This window comes from Talpa europaea (assembly GCF_964194135.1).
Source record: "Talpa europaea genome assembly, chromosome: 11".
Taxonomy (NCBI): Eukaryota; Metazoa; Chordata; class Mammalia; order Eulipotyphla; family Talpidae; genus Talpa; species Talpa europaea.
The window spans coordinates 73,535,997-73,558,238 of record NC_140078.1 but is presented as its reverse complement, the minus strand read 5'-3'; the positions used below and the strand labels follow the sequence as shown (position 1 = coordinate 73,558,238).

At 40.6% G+C, this 22,242-nt stretch overlaps 1 protein-coding gene across 1 annotated transcript in view; it reads left to right on the top strand.

Moving 5' to 3' along the window:
- Positions 1 to 2,773: 2,773 nt before the first annotated feature.
- The window catches only part of LARS2 (leucyl-tRNA synthetase 2, mitochondrial), a gene marked incomplete at both ends in the record, with an annotated part of 122,291 nt that continues 102,822 nt past the window's right edge, over positions 2,774 to 22,242 (top strand). Inside the window, 4 exons of the mRNA XM_084247783.1 lie at positions 2,774 to 3,007; positions 8,377 to 8,505; positions 18,923 to 19,014; positions 21,300 to 21,360. Coding sequence (XP_084103909.1) covers positions 2,774 to 3,007; positions 8,377 to 8,505; positions 18,923 to 19,014; positions 21,300 to 21,360 — 516 coding nt within the window. The remainder of the gene's footprint in view (positions 3,008 to 8,376; positions 8,506 to 18,922; positions 19,015 to 21,299; positions 21,361 to 22,242) is intronic.

Here is a 22,242-nt window from a genome sequence, read left to right as displayed (position 1 = left end):
TTAGCAAGATTACATGCCCATGACATTTATTTTATAACTGGAAGTATGTTCCTTTTGACCCCATTACACAGGTTTTTAATGTTTTTTGTCTCACGTGTGAACTTAATCTCGGATGATCTTTTGTTGTTGTATTTTGGCAAACGTTTCCTCTCAGCTTATTGTTTCTTTTCTAATATTAATCATAATAATTTTGCTATCCAAATATTTTACATTTTTAAAGAGTCAGATTTATTGATATATTCCTTTGTGAATGCTATGTCCTAAGCATAATACCTTGGGAAGATTTTTGTCTTGTTTTATGGTATACTTAAAAAATTTGTTTTTTAAAAAGATTTATTTATTTATGTATACAAGAGCTGGGGTGTAGGCCAGAAGTATAGGGGGTGAGAGGTTTCATCAGAGAGAGTGGAGAGCAGAACAGGCAGATCTACTGAAATACACTGCTGAGGGGAGCACCGGGCAAGACAGGAAAGGTCTGCTGCTCCATGTGAGTTAATGTCCTAGCCTGGGATCTAACTAGTGGTGCAGTAGCTGCTGATAGCTTCATAGTGCTGAGACTTAACCGCTAGCACCTCCAGGGAGGCCCCTTAAAAAATTCTTTATATGGAATTTATTCTGGTTTATGGTTTGAGGTGAAGCTTTAATTTGAGTTTTCTCCACATTCGTTGAATAATCTATCTCTTCCTAATCTGCTTTTGCTTTTTTCAATATGAACTTTAACGTCGTTTAAATGCCCATATCTGTTTCAGGATTCTCCAGCCTATATCATTGGTTTAGGCAAAGGAAAGGTTATTAGTGAACCAGGTATTTTATAAACATTTTTAGAAAGCTTATTCTTGTGCAGACAGGGAATGTTATGTGTTGTTTATGATTTGGTGCTTGTTATCAGTAAGTGATAAAGACAGGACTAGCATTTTAAATGAGAGTATGACCTTCCTCCTCATTAATCATATTGCTGATCTGTCTGAATCCCCTGATATTTCATTTGTCACAATGGCTGACCAGCATTGAAACCAAGAACTTTTGAGACTGACTGCAGTTTGTATTTTTATAATTTTGTTGCTTCCCATTGATTGTATTTGAGAAGATAGCCCAAAATTCTCTCCTTATATGGTCTTAGGGATTGTAGAAATGGAAGTACTCTGTTTTCTTTCTGCCAAAATGGCATTCTTGGATTGCAAAGATATGGAAATGGTGATTTAGCAAGAAAGCCAGAAAACCCTTGCCTAATTATAGTTCTAATTATACAGAAACCCAACCCTTAAAAATAAATACAATCGCCTTAATTGTACTAAGGGTCTATGTAGTAGCTTGGTCATTTAAAATACTGATTTTCAACATGAGTAGTTTGCTCTAATATCTGCAGTCACTTTTTACACACTTTAAAATAGCCAAGCCCAAGAGATAGGGCATTTCTTTATGGGAACCTTTTTTTTGGTCTGATTCTATTCCCAAAGAAGTAAGGGGTGTTATGTACAGAGAGAGTTGGTATGTCAAGAACTTTGGCAGATAAACTTGTAAAATGCCAACAATAATGCTATTTTGTATGAGTGTGAAACCCACTTGTATCAACCTATAATGTACCCTCTTTGGCAACATTCAGGACCAAGTACCTTTGTGAGACAGGCCAAACCCTAGTAAATATGGAAGTGTTTTTGAGAGTCAAAGAATTAACACCAGCTGTAGGATGCCAGGTTCTGCTTTCTTCATTTTGAAGGATATCTTCACCTATTTATATGCTGTAGAACTTCTCCACTGCTGTTCTGTAAGAAGGTAGAAAGTGAAAGCAAGAGCTTTAGTCATAAACCTTAAAAATTTGATGAACTGTCACCTCAACCTTTTAAATAGTAATAAAACATGAAACTTCTTCCACGTGGTCATTGCTGAAATTCACATGTGGAGGAAAACAATGAAGCATTCAAGTTGAATTTTGAATCACAACTGAATATACTTGTGGTCCCCAAAGTATGGATTGCATTCCGAAAAAAGCCCATTGCACTCATCACTATTATACATACATACATACATATTATATATTTATTTGTTTTTCTCTATTGGTATGTAAGTGACAAGAGAGAAGAGACTTTGATTTTGTTCACTGCTGTATCCCCAGTGCCTTGAACAGCAAATGGATCTATTCAATAAATATTTGGTAAATGGATGAAGAATTAAATAAATAGTCTTCTAAAATGTTTGTTTTCTGGCTCAGGCTACTGGGTGTTTTAAACTTATAATATATATTAAAAAAATGCCAATAGTAGCTCCAAGTCTCCAGTCCTCTGGGGAGACCTATGTTCAGACCCTTCTGATATTTGAGCCTAAGGCCAAACCAAGATGTGTTTGGAGTTCTTATGAAGCCTGCTGGGCAAACCCTGAGCTGGCTTAAATGGGAGGGAAGGAAGGTCCCACTGCTACACCCTCCCACTGCTACACCCCATACAATCTGTTATACCCCATCTGTGAGGTCAGGCAGGAGCTGGCTCTGGTGGTGGTCTCCATTTGTTCCAATAAGGTTTTGGAATCTTTGGTATGGGAGGGTACTGAGCACATTTACATATTCATAAAAAGTGTGTGTTTAGCTTAGTTGAACTTCTGAAGTATTTTTTTCAAGGAAAGATATCATCAAAAGAATAAGAACATGTGGAAGGGCTGGGAACACTGGTCTGTGCTGAATGGAAGGGCAAGCTGGGGGAGGGAGGGGGTGAGAGGGGTGTCCCTGCAGCTCCTGAGCACACTTCTGCCCTCTTTTGCAGGCCTTCCCACCTTCCGAAGAATGGCTTCCGCTTGGCAGAGACTAGGTCTTTATGCCTCTCTTCTGAAAAAGCAGCTGAATAGTGGACCAGAGGTCATCATATGGGGAAGGCAGGTGATTCCAGGATGTAGCAGAAGTATTTACAGTGCCACGGGCAAGTGGACTAAAGAGTATACATTGCAGACAAGAAAGGATGTAGAGAAATGGTGGCATCAACGAATAAAAGAACAGGCCTCCAAAATTTTGGAAGCAGATGTGAGTATTTTGAGAGGGTTGAGATAGAGGGCCTGGGTTCAAACGAGCTGTTAATTATGTCACCCAGAACCAAATGATTGAGTCTCTGTGCTTCAGTTTCCTAATCTAAAATGGACAGTGCTGACGACATTGCTCCCCTGCTTCTTAGGATGCTTGTGAGGGGTGAATGAAATGAGGGAGGAATAACATTTTGAAGGGTTTCAATATGGTGGGTGGGCATACAAGGTACATGCAGATAGTGCCATACTGGCATTCCTGGGAGCAGCATTACTAGGGAAACTCATCAAGCCAGGAGATATAGCAGGGTCAGATGGGAGACTCCAGGAGTGCAGCTCCTCAAGCTGTAGGACTTTTAAGTTGCATATTCTGAAAAGTACCTGCTCTTTACCTGGCATGATTTTGGCCTTCAACCCTGTTCTGCCACCTTGGCATCATGGTGTGATCTGGGGCTGGGGACCAGCCTTCCAGTAGTAGCTGTATGGTTAGTAGATCCTTGGCGTCTGGTTCATATGCACCAGCTCAGCACTCCACTGGAATAAATTGTGTTAAGTACTTGTCTGTAGCCAGTTTCCATGGAACCCTCTGTTGGAGTTCAGCTCCTTCTCTGGGAGACCAGCCTATTGGGGCTCTGTCTTGAATGTGTTAACCCTTACTTGTTGATATTAGTCAAAATGACAAATTGGAGATGTGATTTGTCACATGAAATGTTGAATCAGAGCAGAGCACAATAAGGTACCTTTGTTCTAAATTGTAATCATCTTTTTGTAATAGTTTCCAGTCAAATAACATAGAACCTGTTTAATTACAGAAATTAGACTGAAGGCAAAGAGCTTTTTAAGTTTAGCTGCACAAGACTGCTTTTCGTGAGATTCCCTTTGCCCCATCCTCTGATTGTCACGCTTAGCACGCTCATCCTTTCTGTGAGATTGGTCATATGGACAATGTGGGGACAGCTTGTTGTAGTAGATGGAAGGGGGGCTTTTTTTGGTCATCAGTTAGAAATAAACTCTGATCTTGAAAGAGACGTAGCATATAACAAGTACAATGAAATGATAAAAAATGAAGGTTTGAATGTAATAAATAATTGTAAATAGAAGCTTAATTTTTACTTCATTAGGAAGTAAAAAGTCTTTGTGTCAGCATGACCAGATGAATGTAACTGAATGTATTTTGGAAACAAGCCTGAGGAGGAGTTTAATTCTGAACCAAGAGCATAAAATTAGCTTTGCTTATTTTTTTCTTCCTTGTGGTTTAGATGATAATTTAATGACTTCCAAACATTCTGAAATTGTAGCTTGTGGGTTTTTTGGCATCTCACTCTTCTTAGGGCATACTTTCTATAAAAGTTAAATGGATCAAAATAAATTTCAATAACTGGGAACCAGGGATGTTGAATTAAGGGACAATAAGAGGCATTGTGGCGATCCCTGATGACTGGATGGCTCTCTGTTAGGGTTTCTACCAGGGAATGGTAAAGTCAGGTGTACACTCAATGGTGATGGGAGCCTGGGCCGCCAAGACTAGCTGTGCCCCAAGAAATCAGTGTCATCTCGGCCACATCATTTAACCTCCTTGATCCGCAGGTCCCCCGCATTGTTTACCTCACAGAATTTTTTGAAAAAATTACATGAAAAAATATGGCTGAACACATTTTACAAGCTCAAGTGTTATGCAATAGAAGAGAATAAAAATGTCTGGTATGTCTTTGTCAGGAACTGAGAATATGACAGGGTGCTGGAGGGCTTTGAATCTAAAACTTGGGGGTTAGATACGTTTGAAATGTACTCAAGTGAGTTTCTAGCTGTTGACTGTCTTGCCCTCATCCTCACAAACATCATTATAAAAAGAACTTCCATTTAGTGGGCACCTTATTATGTGCCACACCTCATCTTTCCATTTATTATCTCATTTAATCCTGAAACAACGGCCAAAGTAGGAATTATCCCCATTTTTGGTGTAAAAAAGCTGAGGCTCAGGGAGGTTTGGTAATTTGTTGAAATGTACAGCTAATACATGGCAGAGCCAGGATTCAAACCCAGACATATTTGATGCCTATGCTTTCATCTAGAACCTGCTTTTGCCTCACCTTTGATATACAAATTATAAACTGAGCTCAGAAAGGCAAAGAAATTTGCCTAAGGTCTCCTAGCTAGTGGCAAAACTAGTACTAGAACAGATTCTGGCTCTTAGTGGATGCTCCTTCTCTCTGCCACTCTCTAAGTTCAGCTGCAGCTCTGGAACATGATCTATAAAGAGGCAAAGTTATCTTTGTCCTGACATTAGAAGCTGATAGAAATAATAGAATCCACTTATAAAAACCATCCTTTACCCATCGCTTACAGTCTTAATTTCTTTTAAAGCTTAAATTCTTATACTTTTATGTAATTATGAAAATTTCCCTTTCAATCATATTCCTGCTCAATTAGAACATAAGCTCCCATAATTTCTCTCTTTTCCACCCCCAGAGGATGGAAATCATTTCATTGTCACAAAAGAAAATGACTTAATTCACACTGAAAAGCAAACGGCAAGGGTAGTCAGTAAGCTGGCTGCCTTTTCTGCAATAAACAAATATTAAAATCTTTTCTGTATATCTTCTATAAACTCAGTTTTGAGTTTGACTTAGCTGGTATATGAAGAATCACTCAATTTTGCTATTTAATTTTTGTTGGCCAGACATACAAAAAAAGAGATGTTGGTGAAGAAGTTATATGTGGAAATGTTTGGAGCAAAATTGATTGTTAAGGGGCCTCCCTGGTGGCGCAAGGGGTTAAGCACTGCACTGTGAGGTGGTCCACGGCCTCTGCAGCACGAGTTCGATCCCCGACCAGCTGGGGAGCAACCCACATGGCGAGGCAGACCTCTCTTGTCTTGCCCGCTGCTCCCCTCAGCAGTGTACTGCAGGCAGTCTGCCTGTTCTGTTCCCCACTCTGTCTCTGGTGAATCCTCTCACCCCCCACACCTCTGGCCTGTACCCCAGCTCTTGTATGCATAAATAAATCTTTTAAAAAATGGATTGTTAAATAAACATAATACAAAAATAAATATATCACTATAATAAAATAAGGTCATTATAATAAAAGAATAATAGGTGTATTACAAAAACATTAAAGTGAAAAACTAGAAAATAGATTGTCTTAAGGATTCTACTGTTTTTTAAATTTATTGTTTTTTCGGATCCCAAAGAACTCTATCGCAGCTGTTCCGGTCCCTAAAAATTCCTAGAGACAAGACACTAGGTCTAATCTGTTGCATGGAGTAAGGTTTGAGTAGAGTGAACAGTTTGCTTCCAATTTTTTACCAAGCAACAGAATGAGATATTACAACGTTCTTTGAGGAACTTATTTACAAGCGGAGAGATTATCAGTCACTTTACTTCTTTTTTATTTATTTTTTTTTTGCATAGAAGAACTGGGGTGTATGCCAGAGACACTGCTAAGGGGAGCAACAGGAGAGACAGGAGAGGTCTGCTGCGCCATACATTTGTAACTCAGGCCATAGGGGTGATAACACTGAGATTTAACCTCTAGGCCACCAGGGAGGCCCTCACTTTACTTCTTAAAGAGGGTAAGTCCTGGTTCCCCACTGACTCCTGACCTCAGGTCAGGTCATCCCTCAGACTCCTGATGTTTTCCTAAGAATTAAGGCTCCACAGTTTCCAATTTAAGGATGTGATCACTACGCTGTTTTCCATCCATTTATATAAATTAATTGCAATTGTCACTTCAGCATTTCAAGATGAATTTTTATATTGTATATTATTTAAGCTCCTTATTTGTTCTTTCCCCCCTTTCTTCCTTTGTGTAGCTTGACTTTAACCTCTGGGTAATTTCTCATGTTAGTTGCTCTGTTAAACGTTTGTTTAACTTCTTTGCCAAGGAAGTTTAAAGCAAGAGGTCAAATGAGATTTGGAAATAATTTGATTTCTGGTTTCTTCTGCTCCCCTGATTATAGTTGATTGTCAACTATCAGACATGCAAATACTAAACAAACGCTATAACCCCACACACTGTGCACAAGAGAAGAGTCATAAATATTCTGTCTTACATTTGTTTTCATACTTTGGAGGAAGCAAAGCTTTAAGGAACTCTGGTAGAGCTCTAGGGAGAGAATAAGGACTGAAAGGAACAACAGAAGGCTGAAATAAAAAAAAATAGTGATGGTATTAGAGAGTCTGATCCTCAGTCACCAAACAGAAGCTATGAACCAGTTGTTTTTCCATTCCTTGGGAACCCCCAATAGGGGGGTTCAAAGCTCTGTAGCGGAAACACTCCCTTTACCTGGCCAGGATTTGTGAAGTCATTGGGGAACATGCCCTTTCCAGTAATAAGAGGCAGTTATCAGGCTTTTGGGACACAAAGGCCAGCAGACATTTATCCCACGGTTATTAAACTGCTGGAGGTGGAGGGTGAAAGAACTGATGAACACGAAGTCCTAGGTACTTCTGACTGCGCACTCACTCTGGAGCGTGTACTGGCACCTACAAGAAAGCCTTATTTTTTACTCACCTAAAAAGGAAAAAAAAAAGAGAAGAAAACAGTTCCCTTGAACAGTGTTTCCAATAAATCAAATAACTACCTTCTTCCCTTGGGGGCTGTATCCCTTCAGTGCAGACAGAACTCATGACAGCACTCACCACTCACCAGCGGAAGAACTAAGGTGCCAAAAGTCAGTGATCAATAAGGACTCCCTGCCAGTGTTATTCTCTCCAGATTCATGTACGATTTTTCTGTGTTTCTCATGATGAAGCTGTGTCTTTGGAAGCTAAACAGTTATATAACCCAGGTCTGAGGCTGCCCAGAGATTACTCTGGGAAGAAACTACCTTCTCCCTTTGTTGGCTAAGATTTTCTTATTACCTTCTCATTTCAGTTTTTTCTATTGAAAGATAAGCTCACAATATTGGAACCCAGGACTCAAACCGGCGCCTTAGTCTCTTCCTTTTATTGCTGCATACAAGTCTGAACATTGCTACAGGCATTTTGGAGGGGGCTCCATTTTCAGATGTCACATCTATTGCTTCAGTTATTATTTCCTTGAATTATATGAACGTATATGTTACAGCTTCATTTGGGAAAGCATATAATTCCTTAAGATCTAGATAGAGGCTCTCTTCAAAGCGAAGCTTTTAAAAGAGAAAAACATATGGGTAACTAGCCCTTTGAGGTTATTTGACATTCTTTTTGACACTCTTTGACTTGACATTCTTAAGTCAGGGCTTTGAATTTTGGTTACTGACCAATTGTCCATTTACATTATAGGAATGGAAAATGTTAAATTATTACCTTTAGTAAAGTACCAAATATATGCATGCAGGATTCTCGGGAATGCTTAATCAATACTCATTGTTATTCTTTGTCACTTTCTTAGAAATCAAAGCCCAAGTTTTACGTGCTTTCCATGTTTCCATACCCTTCTGGCAAGCTGCACATGGGCCATGTGCGCGTGTACACACTCAGCGACACCATGGCTCGGTTCCAGAGCATGAGAGGGATGCAGGTAAGGAAAGATGGCTGCTGGGAGGGCCCTTTGCTGTCCTGCTCAGGACTCAAGAACAGAGTCGTGAGTGTTCAAGACAAATGAAAAAGCCAATTTTAGTTAAGATGAAGACAGCTCCTCAGATAAATGCAAAGATCTCTGTGAACTAGAAGAAACTATGACAAAACCTCTAAATCAGGGAGCGGGGGTTGGGGGGCTGCTGGGTGTTGCTAGGGATGGAGATGCTAGGGATGGAGATGAGGTGGGGGGTAAAAGGTTGCTATAAATGTGGGTACCATACAGTATCTTCCCAGGAGGATGTCACAGTCTGGTGGGGATGAAGCACATAAATAATCATTGTAAGGGGGCTGAGTCTGAGAGTACAAATATGAATCAAATGCTCTGAGTAGGTGGCAGGGCCCCAAAAGACTTTTCTCTTTTCTGTTTGATATAATAGAAAAGGTAAATGGGAGAAATAAATTTTTTATGAGAAAATATTTGGGGAGTAACAAATCTGGGGGGGCTGGAAGAGGCTCCACTAAAGAGGTTGCATCTGACATGGTCTGGAATGACAAGTGAAAGTCCCTGGGAGAGAGGAGGAAAAAGACTCTTCCTTGACTGATGTGGGTTAGCTCCAGTTACCCCACTCCCAGTTACCCCAGAGCCTTTACTTTTTAGTAGTAATAACCACTTTCAGAGAGAGGCGGAACTGAAGAGAGACTGAGAGCATGGACCATTGATCAGAGGACAGGATTCAAAGGCTAAATAGCTCTAACGGTTACTAGCTATGTGACCTTTGACTAGTTACTTAATCTCTCTAAGACAGAACTTTCTCATCTGTAAAATGGGTATAAAATAGTACCCACCCATTTGCCTGTTGCGGGATTCAAAGACGGTGACTGTGAGGCTGTACTTAGCACATAGCCAGTGCGTAGCACTTAACAGAGTACAGTGATTGTCGATTTATCCCAGCCCCTGAGAGCCTGCTGTGGAGCTCTCTGCCCAAACTTGTTTTTATTCTTCACCTTTGTAACTTGAAATCCACTATGGTGGAATATTTATACCATGGAAATCAGCAAACCTTACAAATCAGATTTTTCCCTCCAGAGCACCAATCGTTAAACATTTATGGGCACTCCCACTGCCTGTTGCTGTTATTAATCTGTCAGGGCCTGTACAAATGATATCTGCTACCTCCCAGTTCTTTGTAAAGATTTTCTTTTAGAAAGGTAAGTGCATCCGTTGTCAAAATTGTTTTGAGAATTTATGCCAAACAGACATCGGCAGCAAGAAATATTCCTAAAAAGGAAGTTAAGTTATAATGTGTTTTGGTTACTTTGAAGAGTTAAGAACTTTATCCTATCAAATTCAGAGATTTGCATTCTACTTTACAATGGCTAAAGGTGTTTGTCTGGTTTATGTCAGATGTTATTTTTCCCAGACACTGCTTTCCATCATTTCTGCTATGTTTATTAGAAAGAGGTGGTGCAGAATGAATGGCTCTCTTCCTGAAGTATAATTCTTTATCTAACTGTGATTCTTCAGCTGGAGTTATCTTACTTTTTTACTTATGCCAAGTTATTCTGGACAATTAGGAGTTCAGGCAAGTTGCTGAGGCTTAAGCTTTTATAGCATTTATATAGGGTGCAGGGAAGCCTGTTAGCAAATAGGTAGTTCTTGAGAAGGTGTAGGTGGAATTCTAATTCCCTTGGGTGGGAGAGATGTTACAGAGAAAGCTCAAGGTAGAGTCCCAGACTCAGAGGTGTTGGGACTCTCATAGGCAGCTTAGGTCTAGAAACCAAAATGGAGTCCCCTAAGTAACTGAAGCTCAAGGTCAGGCTGGACTCAGGACTTAGACAACCTAGGTTTGAACCTTATGCTATCATTTTCTAATTAGGTCACCCTGCACAAGTCATTTAATGCCTCTGAATTTCACTTTCCTCATCTTTAAAATAAAGATAATAAAAGAATTCTGTCCTCACAGGGTTGTCGTAAAGGTAAAATGAGATAGAACATTTGTCTGGCAAATAACAATCCTTTAGTAAGTGGTAATGGTGGTTATTATTTATACTAATCTGATTTACTCTAGAAAGTTATTTACTACCACTTACTCAATGAATCTCTCCTTTCTTCTGCCTGAAGCGTGCGATACAGAGTTTTCTTCTGAGTAGCAGTTTGACTGCAAATCACTGCCCATAATTCATATCACCTGTCCCCTAACTTGATTTGTGCCCCAAACCACTATTTGCTATTTGTCTTGCAGTGTCTTAGCTTGTGTGATCTGCAAGCCTCTAGGGTTCTCTATTCTTCAGTTTCAGTTGCTCTGTTTAGGCTGTCTTTTGGGGGTATTCTCATGGTTCCCTGAAATTAATTTCTTGTTAATTTTCATAGTACATATTTAAGTCAGATCATTCCAAATATAACTTCCAAATTTGATGAACATTTGTCCTGCTCTTTTTAAGTGTTATGGCACAAGAGAAACAGTATAACTGTAAACAGTGTGAAAGTCTATTGAACTTTTTATTGTTTTAAAATCCTTTCTTTATTACTGTTAGGACTAATCTCAGAAGGAGACTGGAGTCAGGTCAAGTTCAGTGATCAAGGAGTATCAGGGTCTGACATGTGTATTGATGAATTCATTCAATTAATAGTCATTGAACACTGGCTTTATTCAAAACTTTAGGCTTTCTACTGTACGAATTAGAAATAATGGAGTCTTAGTTTGAAGATCAGGCAGTAAGCCTTGGAAAAATTCATCAAGTTTTGCCTTTTTTTGTAACTTGTTAATTTGTTGATTGGTTTTCTTTGTTCTTGATATATCCATGCAATACCGTAGACTGTTTTCTTCTTGAAATCCTCTGCTCTTTTGACATGAGACTGCCCTTTCCAGAGTTTTTCTCCTTTATCTTGGCTCCCTCCTCCCAATTTACTCCAAAAGTTTTTCCTGCTCCAGTCCATCTTTGCAAACTCTTTAGCATGTTGAGAAAGTTACCTTGCGTTCCTTGCTTGCTGATAATTCTTATCAGAAATGAATATTATTTTTGTCAAGTGTCTTTTCTACCTTTATTGCCTTGAGATGTGATTTTTCTTCTTTAATCTATTAGTGTGGTATATTATTATTATTATTATTACTTATTTATTTATTTATTTATTTTTTTGTGGGACCCTCGCCGGTGGCCGGGGATCGAACTGGCGCTGCAGAGGCTGCGGGTAGCCTCACAACCCAGCGCTCAACCACTGCACCACCAGGGGAGGCCCATATTAGTGTGGTATATTATTAATGTTGATTGACTTGTTTTTTTATATTAAAACAACTTTGCTTCCCTGAGACAAATTTCACTTGGTCATCATGTATTTCTTTAATATGCGGCTATATTCAGTTTGCTAATATCCCTTGGTGCATTAGGGATTGTGAGTTTTAATTTTCTCTCCTTGTCATGTCTTTGCCTGGTTTTGTGTCAGGGTTATGCTCACCTTATAATACAAGCTGAGAGTATTCCAGTCTTCTTCTTTTTTGAAAGTGTTGTATATTATTGGTATTATTTTTCTTTCAATGTTTGATAGCATTAGTAGTGATCGTACCTAGGTCTAGGGCTTTCTTTGTGGGAAGTTTTAAATTATAAATTCTGTTTCTATAAGGGATATAGGGCTTTTTCTTTCTGTGTCAGTTTTAAGAAGTTGCATTTGTGAAGATTCTGGTCTGGACTGCTTCCCCCTGGCCCCATCCACCTTTCCTAGATAGTATATTTTCCCCACTTTAGTTTGTAAATGGAGAGGTAGGTAGTTTGCGGTGATGAATGAATCAGGAATAGGGGCTTTAGTCAACAGCAGTGGTGATACTGGCCCTACCTACCTCACAGATTTATGGCAAGGTTCACATGAGATGATCAGTGAGAAACTGTAACAGTTTTCCATTGTAACCTATTAACAGTGGTGCTAGTAAGCAAGGTTTGGATGTGGAAGCAGAGGCTGCTGGGTGCCAGAGATAAATTATTCTCTTTCAGGAACCAGTAGAGGCTGTACTGCCGATCAGTTTCTTCTTAAATTGGTATGTCTGATGACATATTTACAGCTTAGCACCTTGTGGTGATATTTTGTATTTTTGTACGTTATTTCCACAGAGGGTTGGAAAATAAAATGACCCACCTCCCACCCCAGCACCTTCTGGGCCAGAACTGAGGTGATTGAGGCATCAGGGTGCCAAGTTCCCCTTCCTAGAGTTGGACTTAGACTAACTTGTCTCAGGCAATAAAGGGGCCAGGCTCAGTGCAAAGTAGAATTTCCTGCTTGGGTCTTTTTGTTCTTTGTTGCAGAGGAGGAAGGAAATGGAGGTGCTGTGTCTGGCAGCTGCATGATCCTAATGTAATTACCCACAGATACCTGAAAGTGGAGGGAGTTCTTAGCAAGTGAACAATAATATATTTCATCAGTTTCAGTTGGCCCATCAGTCAACAAGTGTTTATGAAGTGCCCAGAGAGTATATAGCATGGCATTTAGTTTTCAAATTTTTAAACCTTTGTAGCATCAGAAAGTAGAGAGTGGATTTCCAGGGCTTAGCCTCTCGGATATAATTTGAAGGGGAGAATGAATTGCTGGTCCAGTGTCTTGATTGGAAACTGGCTGATTTATCTGCCTCTCACGTCTCTCCACATTCCCAGAAGAGGTCTCCTGCTCTGAGTCCGGTGACTGTCATTTGGATTTTTCACTCTAAAGTATTCACTTGATTTTGATACCCAATCTGTAATAATGATGGGTTATTACACTTGCTAAACAATTTAAATGTTGTGCTTCTTATTTCTTGGAAATAAAGTATTGCCTTTCTTCAGAGAAACCACAGAATTCTTTGAAAATAGCAATTTTTTTTGAAAAGCAGTAACCATGGTTGCTCTCAATTAGAGACTGAATTGGTTTCAAATACAAAATTTCATTTTATGATTAAAGGGAGAGAAAGCTCGTCACTCCTACAGGGTATTAACAACTGTGCTCCTTCTCTCTCCACTGGGAGGCTGGCGATCTGTCCCAGCTCCCTTGTCTTCTACCTCCAAAGTCTTTTTAATTTTTAACTCCATTGATCTTACACCCTATATTGAAGGAGAAAATGTACTTTTGCCTGTTCTTTTTTTCCTTCTTAACATGATTTTTAAATTTTATATAAAATTCCATATTCCCCCCTTTAAAAAAAAATAACATAGATTAGACTGAAGCCCCCTTCCTCCCCCACCAGGCCCTTCTGGGCAGTAATCCCTGGTATTTTCCAGGGCCTGCCCCCCCAGAGCCCATCTGTACGTTATGATCTGTGATAGTGCTCTCTCCTGTATCCCTTCTCCTAGTTGGCTCGTGATCCATCCTGCCTGCCAATCCTTCTCCTAGTTGGCTCGTGATCCATCCTGCCTGCCAATCCTGAAAGGGCCCTGGCTCTGTCCTGAGGGGATAGGTTACCTGCCAGGTGAGCCTTGGTCATGTGACTGTGTCTACCCAGAGACTGGCTGAGCCTCAGCACCCAGGCCTCACCCCTGGCCAGCTGTGGTCTGATTTGCCTGGGCTCTGATCCCTGTGTCTGCCCCTCATCGGTAACTAGACCCGAGTCCCCTCTGATGTCTCAGTTCCTGGTATGTTTGCAGCCCTGCTAGTGTTCCTATGCCAGTCCTTGACCAGTTTACCGTGAGATCCAGCCCCTGCTTTGCTTGGAAAATGGTAGATGGACAGACTCCTGTGGGCCATGTTTCTCAAGCTGGTGTTAGCTGACCGCTAGCTGCTTTGCATAATATGAGATCCAGCAAGACTGAAGGACAGGAGGAAAGGAGAAGTCAGGGAATTTCTTTCTCTGCCCTGGGAAGAGTGTCCTTCATGAATCCATCCAGGCACCCCTGTCTGTTTCAACTTCCGCAGGTGATCTCAGCTTTGGGATCTGCTTCCTCCCTTTGCCTGTCAATCCACAGGCTGTGTCCTACTCTGCTGAATTTCTGGTTTGTTTCCTTGACCCCTTGGCTTCTCATTCCTTTTTAAATACTTTGGGTATTTGTTAGAAAAACAACTGAAAAGGATGGTTTTTCACACTCTGAAAGTTTAATCTATGCATTTCCAAATCATAAGCTACTAAGACCTTTTCTCAATTCTCTTTAAGCAGAAAATACTCAGTCAAGAAGATTCTAGCTCCTAGGGCACTGAGAGGGCTCAGGTGGCCATCACAAAATAAAATCAATCCAGATTTTATTTTTAGGATAAGTTGACTAGTTAGCCCATGTGAGTTGTAGGCACAGCTAACACACTCTAGTGAGTGTTTTATGAGTTTGGCCACAAAGAAATCATACACCTAGAATGAGGGTAGTTGACCTGGTCAGTGTTTAAGAGACCAAGATGTGAATGAGGCTGGTAAAGGAAGCCCCTGACACTGGATCTTTCACACAAATGGACCCAAGGATTTGACCAGCCGATGGAATCTGTGCCTTGGGGAAAGAGACAGGCTCTCGTATTTCGGTGTCCTATTGTTGGTCTTTCGTTTGTTCCCCCTTGACCAGAGTGAATCATCGGATAGTTCAAAAGTGAGTCCTACCGTTGGTCACCAGGTTTCAGGGAAGCCGAGGGTGTGGAAACAATGGGACCCTTCCCTGTTCCGTAGAAACATGGCTCACAGAAACATTTATTCCAATGATCTGGTCACGGTGAAAGAATTATCCTTATTTTAAAATTCAGTCTATATTCTAGGGCAGACTCTTGTTTTTTTATGAATTTTTGGTAAGAATGCAGAATATTAAGAAGATTTAAGATTTTTTAAACTTTAACAGACAGCTTGGATCACATGTGAACTGAGAATATCTTTTCATGTTAATTTCATCTGAAAACAAAAATAGAAATGAATAAGTATGTTATGTAAACCCAGCTGGGTTTTTTGTGACCATCTCTGTATTGGCTTTATTTAAAAATATGGATGGTACCTAATAGAATATTAATAGGCAGAAACATTGAACTGGTGCCATGTTGGCAGTTCCTACTGAAAAACCCAAGTAGTAATTAAGTTTTCCTGCAACAGTTATACAACAGCTACATTATTCTGCCCATGAAGCGTCCCTGGGAGAGTTAAAGCACAGCTGGAAGCTGACTCCAGCGTTGCCCATGGAAGTATTGCAGACTCTCTAGTAATCCAGCACATATCCCCAATATTGGCTTTTAGTATTTAGCTCTTGGAAATTAAAAAGAGAGAGAAATAATGTGAAGCTTAATAGTTAATACAGGGGAATGGTTTTTTATCTAAGGATTAGGTAATATTCAAGAGAAAGCTCTGTCCTAAAGGGTGTTTTTTAGTCAGGATTCTTGGCTACCAGGGACTAAACCCTAACTCAGACCAGCTTAAGCAAAAAGGAAGGTTTTAGGGCCTCCCCGGTGGCGCAGCAGTTGAGCGCTGGGTTGTGAAGCTGCCCTTGGCCTCTGCGGCGCCGGTTCGATCCCCGGCTGCTCCCAGCCACCGGAGGAGGGTCCCACATGGCGCGCAGACCTCTCCTGCCGCCCGCTGCTCCCCTCAGCAGTGTGCTTTGGTCCTTCTGCCTGCTCTGCTCCCCGCTCTGGCTCTGGTGAATTCTCTCACCCTCCCGCACTTCTGACTGTACCCAGTGCTTGTATAAATAAATAAATAAATATTTAAAAAAAAAAAAAAGGAAGGTTTTATTTGTTTTTGCAGATCCTGGTGTAATTCAGAATCAAAGGAAATGCAGGAACCAGGCCCAGGGAATCAGGACCAAGTCCTTGAAACACACGGTACCCCCGTCTCGCTCCACCTCCATTTCTGCTTCTGTCCACCTTCAGCTTTATTTTCTCAGACCTCTGCCAGGTGGGAGGCAGGGCTACCTGAAGCCCTGTCTCATGTCCTTTTTCTCCTGACCGAGGAGACAAGAGAGAGAGTGCATTGAAGAGAGAGAGTGCATTGTTGTTGTCCTGGTGTCCAGTTCCCTGCACCCTGCCCCCAAGCCCAGCTCCAGACTGCAGACCAGCCTGGAGAAGGAATCAGGCCTGTGCCTCCCCTGTAGTGCTGGCGGTCAGTAGCAGAGCCACCTGAAGGTGGGGGGCGGAGCCATTTCTCTCTAGGAGGGGAGGATGCTATTTGGAGGATGAAAGACTTTGATTGGCTACTACAGTTAGCAAGAGGAAAAGAAAACTCATCCAAAAGATCAATTGGATTGGGTTATGTCTAGTCAAGTTCCTAAAACTACATAGAAGAGAAAACCCAGGGAATGTTAGAATTATTTAAAAAATATATATATGTATATATATTATACATCTATAATATATAATATACACACATATGCATGCATACATAGTTACATATGATATGTTAAATGAAAAGAAAATAGGTCATAAAATAGTATCTAACAGCTTCTCTTTCCTTAAAATATAAAGAAGCCAGCTGCCCTCCTTGTGTGCATGTGCTTACCTGTCTGAGTCTGAAGGAAGAGAAAGGTGTGGAGGGACACACAGGCTGGTGTTATGGAGTACACCAAAGGGGCTGCAGGGGTCATGTGTTGTGTCATTTTCCTTGTTTAAAAATAAGCTTGTATTATGTTAGTCATTTGAGGAACATGCAATAATGGTTAAATTAACTAAGATTTAGTTAAATTACTAATGTGCATATTGGAAGGATGACTATAATGCAATTGGCTCCAACCACTGGAGGGATGTGCCTCTTCTCCCACTGCTACCTACTAAGAGGGGCAAGGCAGAGAACAGAACTGGGGGCCGGGATGGGAGGACGAGCCCAGTGGGGACACTGAATTGTCGGTGCTTTATGGACCCAAAGCAGAGGTGACTGTGGGTGACTTGTGTGCACCTCAGGAGCAGAAAGATGTAAGAAAACTCTAGGTTCACAGTGAAAGAAGTAAAATGGAGATTAAAAAAAAAGAATTATATATGAAAGTTGAATATAAATTTGCTAAATGTAACTGGTTACATATGATTGAATGGGAGAATTATGGAATATGCATTACTTTGATAATGAGAGGGAGAATTTTTTTTTTTTTAAGGAAAACAAGACCTATTTCTTTAGTGGAAAATGCCCCATTGTGATATGAACAGGAGATGAAGTGGTGCCGGCAAACACCCTGAGTAGGGGGGGTTATCCTAAGGAGATGTATGTGGACAGAGGCAGGTTCTCTGTGTGATAACTAACCAGCCAGCCCATCCAACACATAGGAGTTGACAGACCAGAAGCTGGACAGGAAGTAAGAGGGATGACTGGGAAAGATCCCAGAAATATTGGAGCCTCCTCAGTCATCCTCACCCACAGGCAAACTTCTGACTGGGGGAGAAGCTGTGTCTGTGGCTTTGTGGTTGAACTCAGTATCACAGAACGGTAGGGGATTTTCAAATTAGGTGCCTTTCCTGAAAAGAGGTATAGAGCCAGTCTTTCTGAGACTGTCCCTTGATGCCACAGAGTGCATTTCAAGCTCTTGTCCTGTTCATGTGAGTCAGGTTGAGAAAACTTGCTATTGTATCTGCCTGCTGAGCTGTAATGGGTTGTCCATTGGGCGCAATAAATGCCTACTGGTCTATCCTGGCTTATGGTAATCACTTCCAGTGTCACTTAGCTAGGCTGCTCCCTTCTTGCTGGGCCACAGCTGCTTAAATGTCGTGGTGCGAAGAGCCACAAGGCAGTCATCAGCTGGTGTGCCTGTCCAGTGCAGTGTTGTCCAGTAGGACTTTGCACATTGCTGGGAATGCTCTGTAGCTGCACTCTCTGGTTCAAATGTCCCCAACTACAGGTGACTCTTGCACGCTTGAAAGGTGGGTAGTACCACTGAGGACTGAATTTTTAATTTTATTTCATTGTAACTGAAGTTTTTCCCTATTTCAAAATAGAACATTCCTATTTGGTTTGGTTTAGTAGGTTATTTTAGAGGTCTAGCAATGCTCAAAATTTTTCTGTATAAATAGTTAATAACATTCCCAGATGCCCAAAATAGCCACCAGATCACACCAAATAGGAGTATTCTACTTAAGGTTAGCAGGGGAGTCCTATAGGCACATAGGCACATAGGCTGCTCATAGCCACCCTATTGTACTACACAGCTCCTTCGCTGGAAAATACTAACACAAGGTAAGCATCTTGACTGCCAACTCATTTTATACATACTTGTTTTTTAAATGGAAAGAAACTTTTTATATTTCAGAAAAACATTTTGGGTTCATTACAGATACTATAGACAAGAAGGAGGAAGTAAAAAGTCACTAAAACACCTCCTCAGAGATAACTGCTCTTGGCGACTTGGTATTCTAAATTCTCTGCTATGCTTATGACATGGGTAGCCAACTGGCTTTCAAAAGCATAGTTTGAGATCATCCAGAAAAGATAAGGCATATCAGTAGGATGACGGCCTGTTTATTGCCAGAGAGAGTACTGATGCAGGTGTTGGCAGTCTGATCTGGCTGAGGTCTCCCTTTTTGCTACTAGGTCATCAACCCCATGGGATGGGATGCATTCGGACTACCTGCCGAAAATGCCGCCATCGAAAGGAATCTACATCCAGAAAGCTGGACACAAAGGTATCTATTTATAGTCCTCTCCAAACACATGTGTGCAGAAAGAAGCCTTAAAAAATGTGCCAACCCACACATGAGAAAGCAGAGGAAACAAAGCATCACAGTCTGCTGAATTTTTAATTTTATTAAAAATTTTGTGTATCTTGGCATTTCTCTTTTAGCACCTGTGTTCCTGTCTAAGAAGTCACAGAGAGGGTTTGCGTCTTCATTGAAGTGCTCATTTTGAAGTTTTGTTATTTACAAAGTTATTCTTCCTTTGAATATTTGCTTTGAGAAAGAAAAAAGGGGAAGGGTTGCACTTACTAAATTTCCACATGCTTCTCACCTTCTTGACCATAATTTGTGCTATACCCAAATTCTACATTATAATTTTCTCTAAAAATAGGAACTTAGACATTCAATGTAAAAATATAAGGCCAGTTTATCCTAGGTGTGAATGTGTCTGAGGAGAACACACCCAATCCTACCTGTGGGTCAAGTTTCTGTGTATATGTGGTACAACAGTGCACATCCCTCCCCTATCCCTGCCCCCGCTCCCCACATAAAGTTGTGAGGGTCTCCTACTAGAACCCAGCAGAATGGACCTTTCTATAACATACATCAGCCCCTTTCACAAAGATCTGGGGCCTTTCCCCATCCTACTCCTCAGAGATATAGAGGTTTTTCCCACATCTTTCATTTCCCTTTGCTTTGTGTTACCCGAAGCTACATTGTGAAAACATCTACTGCATCATCTGCTCTTCTTTTTTCTTCCAGTTTCCACTTTTCCAGTTACAGTTAATTCTAGATTAATGGGACTGATTAAAAAAAAGAGGAAATGATGATTCAAATAAAATGGATCGAATATGGTGTACATTTAATATAAGTCCTGCTTTTATTATTATAACATAATATATTAATATATATTATTAATATTGGTCCTACTGATCTTATAAATAAAGTTTTATTGGAGCATAGCCACACTCATTTGTTGACGTATTGTTCTCAGCTGCTTTCATGCCACAGTGGCAGAGTTCAGTAGCTGTGCAGACTGTATGGCTCACAGAGCTGAAAACATTTACCATCTGGCCCTTTACAGAAAAAGTTTGCCAAACCTTCCAACAGAGCCAAGCAATTAAGACAATTGTCCCTGAATCCAGCCACTTAGTTGCAAGCCTGCCTTTCCTCCTTGCTAGCTAGCTAATCATCTTGAGCAAGTTACTTAACTCTCTATGCCTTGGTTTATGTATCTGTAAAGGATGGATAGTCTAATCCTACCCTGTATGAATGGATGAAGATTAAGCACTGTCTTAGTTGATTGCTATAGTTGAGTACTAGGGACTGGGAATTCCAGAATCAAAGTGCCTGCAGATTTGTTGCCTAGTGAGGGCCCACTTCCTGGTTCATAGACAGCCATCTGCTTTCTCTGTCCTCCCTGGTGGAAGGGGCAAGGAACTTGCTGGGGTCCCTTGTATAAGAGCTTTAATCTCATTCATGAGGACTCTGCCCTCGTAACCTAATCACCCCTCAAAGATCCCACTTCACATACCATTACATTGGTATTGGTTTCCACACATGAAATTGCAGGGGTGAGGCATGGCAGGGGTGGGGGGAGGCGACAAACATTCAATCTGTAAGAAGCACTTTGCTGCAAAAGCTTAGTATAATGGTTGGGATAAAATAAGCCATTATTAGCCAATCAGAGATAACCAAGAGAATTTTTCCATTTTTCCAAATACAGAATTTACCTTCTGTATTTTTAATCTGCTCGAACTGAAAGAAGATGTGGTATTAATCAACTTGTCCCCTTTCTTTATAAAAGAAATGATGTATTTACTTATTTTATATTACATTAAAGTTGATTATGTCTCTCCCTCTCTCCCAGCTGTTGAACAGCTTTAGGTTTTGACTGACAAAGCACTGTGTGGTTCCTTTTGGATTCCACAAATTGTACATTAAGGTTTTTTTCTTCAGTTGCTTTTAAACTTATAAATGCTTGACTTAAATTTGTGCAGAAAACAAACATATGGATGGGCCAGGGGTACATAGGTCAAAGGAATTACCTATCCAAATGGCCAGCTCCAAGGCCATAGACCATTTCTAGTAGATTCTGTATGCGTCCAAAGTGTCATCTAACTGATATTTTTGTTGATTCTTGGTGATTGATCTTTTTGCCATGGCAGAACAACACTTATAACTAATCTAAAAAAAAAATCTAGATTTTTCCACTTTTCCTTCACGTTCTCAAAATGTAATTTTATGACTTTTCTTCCCTCTAAAAAGCCAACTCTCTTTCCTTTGCTTCACAGTAACATTAAGCACATGAGGAAACAGCTTGATCGACTAGGATTGTGCTTCAGCTGGGATAGGGTAAGTCAGTCCTTCTTCCTAGAAGGTCATTATTTTAAGGAAGGATCAGATGCAAGGGGAGATGTGCAAATTTCCTTCCTGTTCCTCCTCTTTGGAAAGGGAGAAGGGCAGGGGAGGAGGCAGGAAGCAGGAGAGCAGGATTAATACTCCACAAATGAAAAAGTATTCCTAGTGGATAATTTGTGTGAGCAAGCACTTTTCTGTGGGATTAAGCTAAGAGTTAACTTCTTATTTAACTTCCCTGTTGGCTATGATTTATGTGTGACAAAAGCTTTGCATAAGGATTTCTCCTGTTCCCAATAGTTTAAAAAGACTGTTGGATTCTTTGTAAAAGTGATTAAATATCAATCCACTGGTCCTTTGAGGTGATTAGGTATTAAGTTGATTGGCCATTTATTTAACCTTTTGTTTGTTCCAAGTTTGGATTGAGGCTCATAAGATCTCTTAATGACTTTGTCACAAATAGCCTCTTAGTATAAAATGTTTTCCAGCTGTATATAAAACCAGTGGAAAATGCCAGGGGAGGTGTTCACTGAAGACCACGTGGGTGTTAGGAATACGCCTGTTAAATATGAACTGAGTCCTGCAAAGCTCTGGCCAGATGTCCACCCCTTAGATGTAGTGGTCAGGTAGAGAAGATGGACCCCACTTTGTCCCTGCATCAAGGCCATTCCATGTCATGATCCTTCTTAGCACCCCAGTTACTTCACAAAATGATTGGGGTTTTCATTGCTGGGTCTGTCAAGTTCAAGTTTACATCCTTTGGCTCATGAGAAGCATCTAGACCAAACCCAAATGAGATCTTCTTCCTTTTCCCCAACAATTATCTCTTAATTGATTGAGATTTGATTAAAAAAAGACCAGAAAATCAAAAGTTAAACA